The sequence below is a fragment of the Mizuhopecten yessoensis genome, unplaced genomic scaffold (genome assembly GCF_002113885.1).
Source record: "Mizuhopecten yessoensis strain PY_sf001 unplaced genomic scaffold, ASM211388v2 scaffold10275, whole genome shotgun sequence".
Classification (NCBI taxonomy): domain Eukaryota; kingdom Metazoa; phylum Mollusca; class Bivalvia; order Pectinida; family Pectinidae; genus Mizuhopecten; species Mizuhopecten yessoensis.
Genome location: NW_018408465.1, coordinates 1,376,104 through 1,388,708, shown reverse-complemented (window position 1 = coordinate 1,388,708; position 12,605 = coordinate 1,376,104). Strand labels below are relative to the sequence as shown.

At 36.0% G+C, this 12,605-nt stretch overlaps 1 protein-coding gene across 6 annotated transcripts in view; it reads left to right on the top strand.

Moving 5' to 3' along the window:
- LOC110459912 (tumor protein p53-inducible protein 11-like) overlaps nt 1-12,605 on the top strand; it is a 249,399-nt gene that overhangs the window by 163,339 nt on the left and 73,455 nt on the right. The window contains exon 1 of one of the 6 annotated variants that reach the window (XM_021512416.1): nt 3,976-4,948. The exons of 4 other annotated variants lie outside the window; for them this stretch is intronic. In XM_021512416.1, the coding sequence (XP_021368091.1) occupies nt 4,866-4,948 (83 nt within the window). In that variant the 5' untranslated portion in view covers nt 3,976-4,865. Of the gene's footprint in view, nt 1-3,975; nt 4,949-11,599; nt 12,312-12,605 lie in introns of those variants that run through there. One more of the 6 variants, XM_021512419.1, reaches the window with a different exon arrangement.

Genomic DNA, 12,605 nt, shown 5'->3' with positions numbered 1-12,605 from the left:
ATCTATGATAAAAAAAATATCTAAAATATGATTTTTTAAAATACTGTGAAATCACTGATTTCCATGGCATTTTTAATTTTATTGAATTTGTGGGTAATCGATCTTCATCCACAAAATCATAGGTCCACAAAGAAATTACTTGTTTGACATAAAACAATTCTCCGTTTGATTAGGTACTTGTATAAAATCCTCAAATTCATATTTATTGTATAGGAATTGTGAAGTTATGATTTGACCACGAACATAAATTGCTGAATTGTCATGTGTACGTTCGAGTTTTATGTACATCAAAAGTTTATTTTGATGTTAGGGTTGAAAATCAGAAGGGAAAAATACTGTCATGCATTGCAGTTTTAAAAGTATATATGTATTTTACAAGTCTTTAAGTAATGTGTACAGTTTGCTTATAATCAGATTGACCATAAGTCCACTCAGATATGGTACTCTATCAACCTTTACTGACAACAGGAGTCTCGCAGAATTATATTTATCGTATTAGAAATGATTGTCAGCTTTTCACTGTCCTGGCTAGGAAACATTCACAGTAACAATTAATGACCGCACAGCTTTATACAAATTATCTGCTGGGCTGCATATGAGTGTAATTGTCTTGATTCTGATATGATCTCTGCGTGTCCAGTCTAATTAACCCTTCAATACAAGCTTATTTAAGACCATGATTCATGATCCAGAAGATACCTTGTTACTATGGTAATAACTTTGGTCTTTTCCGGTGTTTTGTCCTCAAAACCCATTCATCATTTTTCATCACGATGCATTAAGAAAGGTCTATATAGCTTAGGGGGAAAAAAGCAAACATTTGGAGAGATGTGATTTGGGGAGGATGAAGAAGGAGGGCGGGGACTACCGTTATAGGATGTCGGGTGTACAGCATCAAGTCTACTTGCCATCAGTGACGCCGTTATTGATTTAGTCCCGTTATCGATTTCTATGTTCCAGCTCCCAACTGAATCAATCAGTAGCATTCCCAGCTAAGAATAATGATTATATATATAGCACAGTTGTTTATTGTGGGTCTAATACATATATATATAGATAGCACAGTTGTTTATTGTGGGTCTTTTATATATATATATATATAGATATAGCACAGTTGTTTATTGTAGGACTATTATATATATATATATATATATAGCACAGTTTGTTGTGTTGTTGGACTTAAGCTATATCTAGGCATATAACATTTTCACCATGCAGTGAAATATCAGGAATTATCCATTTAATAAAAAGTTATATCTTCATTGTAGTCTACAGATGCACTGAGGCATCAGTTTCATGAACTGACTCATTATTGGGGAAAAAAATGTCGGTACAGCTTTAAAGTACAACAAATATAAAAGAATTGAATATTGAGCAAATACATATATGATATGCTACCGATTTGAGAAAATCACTAATGTCAAGTAACTGCATGTCCATTCTCCACTGCACTGTACATGTGTGCAGCCTTGTCCCGCACACCATGTTATTATTTTGTAATATGTCTGTAGTACGGAGGGTCTCTGGTTTGAATCCCTGTCTGGCAATGCATTTTGCTTTCTCCTGTTACATGCTACTATCTTATGTGTTGTGACAGTTTAATTATATCATTCAGGACATGTGACAGCGATGATTCACTTCAACCCAGTAAATATGAAGGGGTTTACGAGTTGGGAGTCATTTTGATGGGAATGCATTCCACCAATGCGGCACGACCCTTCAATACACATACTTCTATGCATTATTGGTATTTAAAGATTTTTCTCTTTCATGACAATCTATCGTTGCCTACAACGGCATCAGTGAAATGTATTCTAAGGCATGCGATCACCTCAAAGTGCTGGGGCACTTTTACTTAATTACGTTTTCCAAGAACCATCAGATTTCTTGTTGGTGGTGACAATTTCTTTTACATTGATGCCAGCTAGTGCACACAATAGCGTGATTGTTAGCTTCTTTGCCGTAGAATTCCCTATGTGCCTACCATAGGATCACCGTCATTTTTTCTAGCGTGTTGATATGCCCGATTCAATTTACATGGAGCCATACTTAGTCCATCTTCAGCTTGCCCTGATTTTTAACCCATTCACCCCTAAAGTCTCATTTGAACCTTACCAAATGAAAGACTGGGCAAGTCCAGTGTAAAGATGTGGGGCTGAATGAGTTAAAGAAAGGCGAAATGGAGGATACTTTGGTGATGATTTTAATTTTTAACTACTTCATTAGTGACTGTAATAAAAACCAAACATCACTTAATTTTCTAAAAATGAACATTCTTTAATATTTTCAGGTAAATTTAACAATATTCATAACTTTAAAAAAAACAACGTCTGTTCAGGTAAAATCACTGAATTTTTTTTTCAAACATAACTTGCCAATTAGGATTGACTCCTGAAAGTCTGAAGACTTAATCATAAATTCCAATAAGCCCAATTTTACTTTTTCTTTTTGCTGTGTATCAGGAGTTATGCCAAGTGGCTTGATCAGAGATATCTATACTGCAGTAATGATGGTACCCTATTTACTGTAATTAGTGCCCCTGCTCTTAAAAGTGCCCCTTTTCCTTTTTTGGGTGCTATTTGAATTGATATAAGCACCCCATTTTATGATAATATCATACCCTCCGCTCTGACCTCCCTTTGGCTGTGGGCGTCTGACATTCTGCTACCAATAGCGCTAGTCCTCCACCACTGGGTCACGGGTTCGAGGCCTATGTAGGGAAGTCACAAGGTACTGCTGGCAGGTCAGTGTCTTTTCTTCGGGTAAACTGGCTTAATCCTCAAACCATACAAATTTGTTTGCTCAGTTGTACAGCTGAATACAGGCTGTTTTTTCTAGCTAAAAAGTGGCTTATTTTCCTAAGATGACCAAAAATGAGGAATCTGTTTCCCAATTTCTATAAAAATATTGCTATATTTTCCCAATTCATAATGGAACAGACTGTCGTAAAATTCAGGTAACAAAATGCTGCCATATCACAATTTGACGGGACTGATTTTCGGTGTTTTAGAGAAAGATTGAACAATTCTGGAATTCTCCATGGGAGTGTATCTGTCAGTTAACTGCATATTGCTACCAAAGCATGTGTTTGTTATCCTTACAACCTCCCTCTTTAGCCAAATTTCTAAGCCCCCAGCTGGGTGCTCATTTTGGAGAATACGGTACCTGTTAATTAATAATCGTCCAGCAACAATTATAGGATTCGTCAGATAGTTTTCACATGTAAAAATGTTTTGGAAATGTCAATTTATACTTTCCCAAAGTATTATCAACGATTTTTTCAGTCACTTCTAGGTAAAAATTAAATAAGACTTTCGGGGAACGGAACATAAGCCCCTACTGATCCTGCAGTAAGATTATGAGCCTATTTAGTGGACAGGGAAGATATATACAACGAATGTTTCGAGGAAGTAAAGTTTACATAATACCTGACAATAAATCAGAATTTCAGGCTGGGCCCCTTGACACATTAATCAATATAAACATCTCAACAAAAGCTTGTAATGGTGAAATTCTTATTTTTTACCCTCGATCATTAAACTGGATCGGCCTGATATGGGTTAAAACCCGACCGAGGTCCGCAAGGCAGGCCCAATCTGACCCATGGATGGATGGTGTTTATGGATCTGTCCACCACGTGTCTGCGATATCAATGGAGTAAACGCAGTTTGATGCCCCTTTTATTACATCACACACAAAGCAAATTTGTTGGTTGGTAGGACATTGTATCAACAGAAAATGTCAATAAAGAGTTCCTGTGACCCAAACCTAATCAGTGATTCAGGATTGTGTTCAAAGTTAACAAAACAATGTATGGTTTATGATGGTAAGTAGGCTTCAAGGCATTCTCTATAGAATTCTGGCCGTGCTGTAGATGCATTTATGCGCCTCGGAGTGTGATGGGGTAAAATGCAGTGTATAGCTCTCTGCTATTTTGATATCCTTATTTGTTATTCATGATCACGTTTATCTGAGTATAAAGGTCTCTTTCAGATCTGTGTTAGATGTGATATGTTACTTCTTTGTATATGGATACAGTTTTAATTTTCTGTGTTTGTGACGCAAGTACCTCCGCAGCATCCGTCACAGTTTAATTAGCAGGTGTTTGCTGTAGGGGGAAGCCCTATGGGGTTTAAGCATGATTGTCTCCGATTCTAAGTGTGGACTGTGTCTGTGTCTATTTTAGCTTCTGTATCATAATCCATATAGGGATATAACGAATATTTGTATCCATTTGGAGACATTGGTAAGACGGGAGATTTGTTTGAGATATTGTGTAGACATACGTAACAGCCGCACACCTAATGAAGATGTTTTAAAGGCGTTGTGACACGGCCTAGCATGTGAACACAGACTACTGATATATTAGGAAAAAGTGTGATTCTCACTTCAGATCTGGTTGAAGATCAAGTGTTGATGTTGTGACACTAATACCTGAGTTTGGGATCATTCGAGCGGGGTCACACTTGACTTGGAACCGTGACTGTGATACCAAAGTTTTGGACTGTATCAGAGTTCAGGTGTTGCACCTAACTTTGAGGTCATGATTGAAGGTCATAAGGTCGGAGGTTGCATGTAGCTTAATTCAATTGTGTTGTACCCAGGTATTACATAATGAAGTGTTGTAACTGATTAAAAGTTGGGGTTGCAACTGCACTTTAATATGTGACCGTGAAACCTGGGGTTGGGTCAGTACCTCAGCTAAATTGTTGTGCTTGATTTTAGGCTTGTGCCTGTGCTACCTGAGTTAAGAATTGAATGAGGACAGGCCAGAAGTGGGAGATTGTAACTGTAGTACCTATAAGAAAGTTAGTATCCTGTACAGGTGTCAACAACTTTCATAGTGAGCAGTTTTGTATCTGACCATGTCCGATAATGTAGACATCGAGCCCAAAATACCTGAGGTAGAGGTCTCGACTCATTTGGATCAAGAAACAACTTCTTATGCGTAAGTATATATATATATTATTCCTCTTTAAGGTGTGTTGGTGTCATCACTTATTGACAGTTATACCGATTGTCTAATGGCTAGGTATAATTTCTGTTACAGATTGGTCAACTCATCCATACCATTTTCAGCAAAATATTTGTAAATCTTTAAACATTTAACAAGAAAATATGGAATCACATAACAGTGGAAACTCATTATACTGCCACGATTTGTGCCAAGAAATTTTGGCACTTGAATTGATAAAAAATTGAAAAAGAAATTCATAAAAAAATGGAAAAAACAGGACCTTTAAACCAGTTTGCAGTATTGTCCGGCAAGGTGGCAAATAGAACGAGGGGCTTTATATTGAAGATTTACCGTATTTGAAAAATAACTCTTTTGAAGTATTCCAATCTATCTGATTTGAGAAACTAAAAACTTTTTTTTTTCATTTTCCTCTTATAAGCCCACACCCCTACTTTCAGTCAGAGATTAAATGATGGCCCCTGGGTTTATTTCAGGATTTAATATGGTTTGTTTTTACATAGGGGTAATGTTTAAATGCCTGGTAAAATTGGTCATCCCAGGTGATCTGCCAGGTCCATGTATAAATTTGATTTTAAAAGGCAATACTTTTTGACAATACAGTCTTTTATGCTAAAAGCATTGCACGTTGAACTCAAGCATTCTGTTTTCCATTGCTGCCAAAATAATCTGAGTTAGAAATGTTTATAATGGTAAAAAGGCTGTTTTGGGCAATACTGTATGGTTATTGAAGATCATGCAAAGTTGTTGTAACCATCAGTAAGAGGCGTACAATGCAAGTGATAGTAATGAATACATTTTAGGATAATAATACCTTGCAAGAGTTATCACATTTAAGAAAAATTCAGAAAAAAGCATTCAAAGCTGTGCAATTGTTGATTGTCAATCATAATTCATTAGTGTAATGTCTTGTGGCAGTGCATATACCAGGTGAAATGTTCCAAAAAAAATCATAACCGTGCAATTTTACTGTTATTAAACCAGTGCAGTATCATTAATGACAGTTAAATTGCAGGGTTATGAATTTTTTTCGGAACATTTCACCTGGTATATGCACTGCCACAAGACATTACACCAATGTTTTATGAGTGCATGACCACTAATTAACTCTAGTTTATTTTTAAAGTGATTTTTGTTGAGGGTAAACGAAGGTCATTGCTGTTGACAGATGACTAATGATAAAAGGTGACCCCTGAAGCAAGGTTGATTGACTGCATGTAGTCTCTGCCGAGTATAGAAAACATCACACTCACGGAAATATTCATTGATAATTACGGATCAATGACCTAACAGCTGGATGCCGTTATAAAAATGGAATATTTCTGATGTCAATTAATCAAGTGTAACATACAATACCTTAAGGCCATATGTATGGATACAAAACCTGGGTTGCCATTATATAAAAAAAAAATGTAAACTGTATACCAGGAAATAGGGATAAAATATGCACTTGCATCGAAATTAAACTCAATAACAATGCAGAGTTTTAGGATCCCTGACCCACTGTTCTGTCGTTTTTTTCTATATACAGTTACCTCCCCTTAACTTCCGTTTGGATATAACTAGCAAAGTTGAGCCATTGGACACTTCAGTTGACTCAAGTTAGATAAATCAGTTATAGCAGTATAGTTCATCAATCCAAAGTCCAGGGTTCGAATCCCGTCCGGACCTGCTGAATGTTTTACACACCACAGAACACTGTTGTTGATAATATTTTGTTTATGTCATCTTAATTGTTTCTCATAAAAGCCCTGGCACAAGGTATGGTTTTCTTTTCAGAAATGATATATCAAAACTATAGTCATGCTGAAAAAAACAACAGTTTCCAATAATTATTTACAGTTTTTGGCAGTGGTACGAGGATCCTTAACGTTTCCTCATTTCAGGTGTAGCCCTTGTCAGTAAATCTGTTAAATAAGGCAGTTAGGTTATAAAATAACAAGTATGTAATGTATGTGCCAATTAACATAATAACCACACATTAAATATAATATACATGTTGCAGAGTAACTACACCAGCGTTGTGAACTGCCATCGTAGGTTTTAAAAAAATTACCAAACAATATTTTTTTTATTATTATTACCAGGTAGTCTGCTATTGATTATGAGGAAAACTTTCCATTTGTATGCATATGCTATGTGCGAGTTCCACCGATAATCCATCCTGCTGCAATAATTGTTAAAATTGCTCACGCACGCTAATGCTGAGGAATAGATTGTTACGTTATGGACAATCTAACTGCATTGATTCCAAAAAACTATTTATTTCATAATCGAGTTTTCTTTCTATTATTTTTTTTTCTATGAAAACCAAACAACCCAGAGATTTAAGTCCATCCTTTTTATAGCCTTTTATGGTTTTTGGTTTCTGATGGTAAAAATAGCAAAAGATAATCTTAAAAACTAAAAAAGTAGTAATTTTCGCATTCTATTCAGCTGGCATGCAGTCAACACCTAAAAACAAGCTTCAGTTGAGTCTAAATTACACATCAGAATTAATTGTTACAAAGTTATTTGAAATGTGCAGATGCTGTTATTTAGCTGTCAGAACGTGAGATGTGGAAACGAATTGCATCATGAATAAAGCCCCAAATTTCTCCAACAATTCTGATTGTAACATTTTTCAGATGAAATTGACTTCGTAATGTTTCATGGTATTGTTGATGAAAAACTGACATTTTTCATATTAAATGGAAAGGAAATCAGCATACATTGTCAGCAATGGACGAGTCATGACATTATGACAGTGTCAATATACCATTTTTAGTATAAACAAATAATTCATTTGGAGCGAAAATATATTCAGTTTCAAATACCGTATGTTAATATATACTTTTTCCTTATTAATCCAGCAAACTAAACTAATTTGAATGACATTGTAGAGATTTTTCTACATTACAAGTCGTGATGTGTCATTTAAAGGGTAAACATAGGTTCCTAATGATGGAGGTTTGGGTTTTGTAAGACATTCAATTTGAAAGATTTTGAAAATAAATCATACACCCAAGATTTAACATCATTCTGGAACTGTTATTTTTGAAGATCCTATATATAGCCTAAATTTCTAATGATTGAAATTTGTGTCGGAGAATGTGTAAGTCTTTTAAGAACGTATAATAACATCTTGTTATACTGCCACCATTTGTCCAGAGACATTTTGACCTTATAAAGGGGTTTGGTGATCTTAATAAAAAGAACATTGAAAAATGTTGGCTGTAAGAGACGTGGCAAATGAAAGCTGAGGAGCAATATATCCAGGTTTTACTGTAAATTGTCCGACAAAAAGGTTATTGACAGCAACACAAAGGTAGCCAATTGAAACAACACACAACGGACGTCATTGAAACCAACACAATAGTGACCATTGACAGCGACGTGTAAGTGACAACCGCACAGAACACGTCAACAGATTTTAATGAAGAAAATAAATCAGTGTTTCGGCATTAATTGGTGCTCAGATGTTTTAAGGGCGCTGTGTTTTGGACGTTCCTCAGAAAGTCTGGTGAAACAACTGGTTGTCAAGTGTCTTGCCTTCCCAGCATGCTTTGTCATCAAGGGATGGGCAACGTTGACGTCATTATTCTACTTTCAAATAGATTATTGATTTTTTTTACTTTTGTACAATTACCGTTCCTGCAACCATGCAATTATAATTTGAATTAGTTGTGCAGGGCTTAACATGGACATAAGTACAGCCAATCTTATTGTAGTACATGCAATCAAAGACGATCTGAGATTAGGTGTGGCCTGAAGTTATCAAATTTTAGAATTGCGGCCCTGTCATATGTTGGTGCAAAAGTACTTATACAGTATTTTTGCTCTCGTCATTTAAGGACATACCAGGTTTAGGTAGTGGAGGAAAGCCGGAGATCCCAGAGAAAAACCACCAACCTACAGCCAGTACCTGGCAACTGCTCCACGTAGGTGCTGCGACCCAGTGGTGGAGGGCTAGTGGTAGCAGAATGTCAGACGCCTTAACCACTTGACTACCGCGGCTCCCTCTTGCCCTTCCCTACTCTTTCTCCATGGCAATCTCTCCCTAGGTACCTTCAGTTAGTCTGTTGTCAGAATAGCGTGATCTGGTTGAGTGTCACGCTACCATGCCCATGTTATGACGTTTCAGTGTGATGACACTTAAGAATGGTCCCTGAGCAAACCCACTGTCTTTAGAAACATTCTTCATTTGACCTTTGAACTGTTAACCCTTTCACCACTGTTAACCATAATGGACTTGTTCCTATCAATGCATGGTAGTGTCTACCAAGGTTACATAGGGATGAAAGGGTTAAGAACTTGATAAAAAAAACCTGGAGAAATGAACATTTTGGACAGTATAGTCATATGAAAAAGGTTAAATATTAATGAACTCGTCGTCCTTGAAGGTTTGAGTGGCTGGGTTTTTTATTGTCCCTGATATGTATGTATATATTATACTAACAAGTTTGACTCGCCTGTATCTGTAATCGCATAATCAAACAACCTGATCTTACTAGACCATGCAACCAGCTCCCTCAGTTTGGTGTTTGTCTGCAATAGTAGAACATATTTTGTTTAATATTCAAAAGCATATAGCAGCTTCAGCAAAGAGACATAGGATGTTTGAATGGTATAAATTCAATTGATCTTATTGTTCCTATCTTTTCGTGAAAGAGGAAGCACAAATCCTCATTTCAACATTGGCAATGCCTTATTTTTGTACAAAAAGATGAATAAATGTATTCAGAAGAAATACTATAAGTATGTGCCTCCAGAATAATTACCTCAACATGTATTAAACGTTTCATAGTCGACCACTATTATAAGACAAAGGAAGTACAAAAAGGGGAAAACTTCAAAGCAATGCTTCGTAAATTAATTTTCTGATATGATTCTGTTTCCAACACAACGGCATAAATCCTATTTAGAAATCTCATTAGCATGTTGTTCATGAAAATATCAAACATCAAGTTTCATAAGCGGTTTGCTTTTGAAATATGTTGTTGTTTGATCTGCATTATAAAAGACTTCGGAGGTAATTATAAGCCGAGTGGAATCACCTGGTATCAGATAAAAATCCTAGGTGTTCATTTTCAGCATGCAATATGAATGTTTCGTTGCACACGTGGAAAGATCTGGATATCTGACGGTACAGTGTTACTTTGATATGGACTTATGATACCTGTAGACCTTGTGTTGTTTATAGCTCTCTAGAGTTTAAATTCAAATATTATCAGGATCGTATAAGTCTATGTTACATTTGAAACAATTTTGGGCAAATGAACTACTGGTTTATCGTCTAAAATATTTGGTGTCTGGTGAGACTGTTTATTTACTTCATGCAAATCTTGTATAGAGCCAGCTTAGTATCTGAGTAATATTTTTTAAACATTGTAGTGACTGGTTCAGATGACACTAGTTCAGTAGTTTGTTAATGGTCTTAAAAGATTCAAATCTATATCAGATAGTTGGTTTTTTTAGAATTTCTTTTATGAGCAGTGGATTATGAGAGTTTTTATCTTGCATAAGATATTTTAAAATTCTGATCGCTGTATATTATCAAAAGAAACCTACTGTTTTGATGTTCAAAGGAAAACTATTTCAGGTGGGAGAAAGGAAAAGGGAATATTAAATGCTGAGGGAAACAATAGATCTTTGAATATTTCATGAGATTCACAAAGTAATACACTTGTACCAAAATTAGTTGGCTATAACGATTAGTTTTCTCAGCTCTGGTTCTGAAACATTCTGAATATTTGATAGAACAGCTGTTTTTGATTGTAAAAAGAACTGCTTGCAATTCCTTCATCGTTTGTACAGAATTATTTACTAGATTGTGAGCTGTCCTTTGTACTTGGGGTTTCAGTAATCACCAAAACAAACTGGGAAACGTTTCACGGGAATTCCATTTTTTATTCGGCGTAAGGAACAAAAGAGTCTGGTTCATCTCTATGTTTTATCAGAAATTTCGGAATTCGGCCGTAGATATTTTTATCTGTTTGACTTGTGAACATATGAATTATACTCATTGCAATGGGGGAAAAGGAGGATATATGTGTTGTAGGTTTCGGAACGCAACGCTATAGCTGATTGTGACTGGGATTTCGGTTTCAGATCACTAACCAGCATAAACATTACTATTGATAAGAAAAGCAATGTTTATAAATTTTCGTTTTATCTTTAGAAAGATTGCGTTACTTTCCGAATGCAGAATTTTATTTTTAGAACCAGAGACCGAAGTTAGTTGTAATCAGCGTTGATGGTGATTATATATAGTGTTAAACAGTGTTCGAATTGAGGATCGGAATTTAGAATAACGAGTATAGTATTTCTCACTCTGTCTTTAACCAGTAACATCGACTGTCAGTGATGGAGAAGAGGAAACAACAAAAACATCGAAATTCCATGATTGTGTAGAACATATGACACAAACATTGACCGTCCTCGAATGTTTAATGGGAAAATTACCCAGCCCATAATAGTATCTCAGCCTCGGTTATTCTAACTTAATTAAGATTTTATTACAATGCTACATAGGAAGTGGTAACCAAATAACCTTGAGGACTAAACTTGTTTATGACTGCAGGGATATATATATTTATATATATATAACGGAGGCTTGTGAAGGACTATATACTCAAAACTGCAGTCAAACAGCTTTAAAGAAAAGAATTTGTGGAATTTTCTGTAGGGACATTTTGAGGACTCTGTGAAGCTGATGTTTTATAAATATGAACTATATATATATGCTGCAACTATATGCATGCCATGTTTCAGGACTACTAAATGTGTAGACTGTATTGTAATGTGTTTAGAGATTAAGGAGGAAGTCCCCAAAGTCGAGACTTAACGTGGACCTATTCAGAGTGCTGACTAGCATCGGTTGCTAATTGAGACTTTGTACTACTTTGATGGAGGCAGGGTCTTTAAATGATAACAGAAGTGTGATTTGTTCAAATATAATATACATACCAGTATTTATCTCTCTACAGGCAGTGCTCGTTGCCCCACTGGGGATTTATATACATATATCTATTCATGAGTTCATGACAAGGGGATTTGATAACCAGACCTTGACACCGTATTTTTAATCACGGTGAAAAGGTAATATTAGGAAGATCATCACAATAATCGGTTTGCTCTCGGTATGGTGCAAAAAATGTGGTAGTTATACATCAAGTGAGAAAAGAGTGTGTTGCTATCAGCTTAAACACAAAGCCAGCGTATTATCCCTGTCCAGTTTGTGTGATCGTGTGCTTGGAAACTTTCACTGTGTTCAGCTTAGTGGTGGAGGAAAAACGTTCCGTGCTATGGCTGGAAATGAACTAGAAGTGGAAGGACCAGCGTTCCCTACTGCCAGGTTTGTGTCTGATACAATCCCTCCCGAACTCAATCTGAGTTGCATCCCTTGTGAAATGCTCTTCCTAGCTATATGCAATTCCTAAATTATTATACACCCATGCAACCATCTTAGCATGTGTGTCATGGTACAGTATACATTGAAGGAAAGGTCAAATTATTTTATTGCGAACATGATTTCTTTAACACAATTGACAGTTTAAGGAAACTTATACATGGATCACAGGCAAATTGCACAGGCATGTCTCTTAGTTGCAGCAGCTGTGTAACGAATTACTCCCCTACCTCCCCCCCC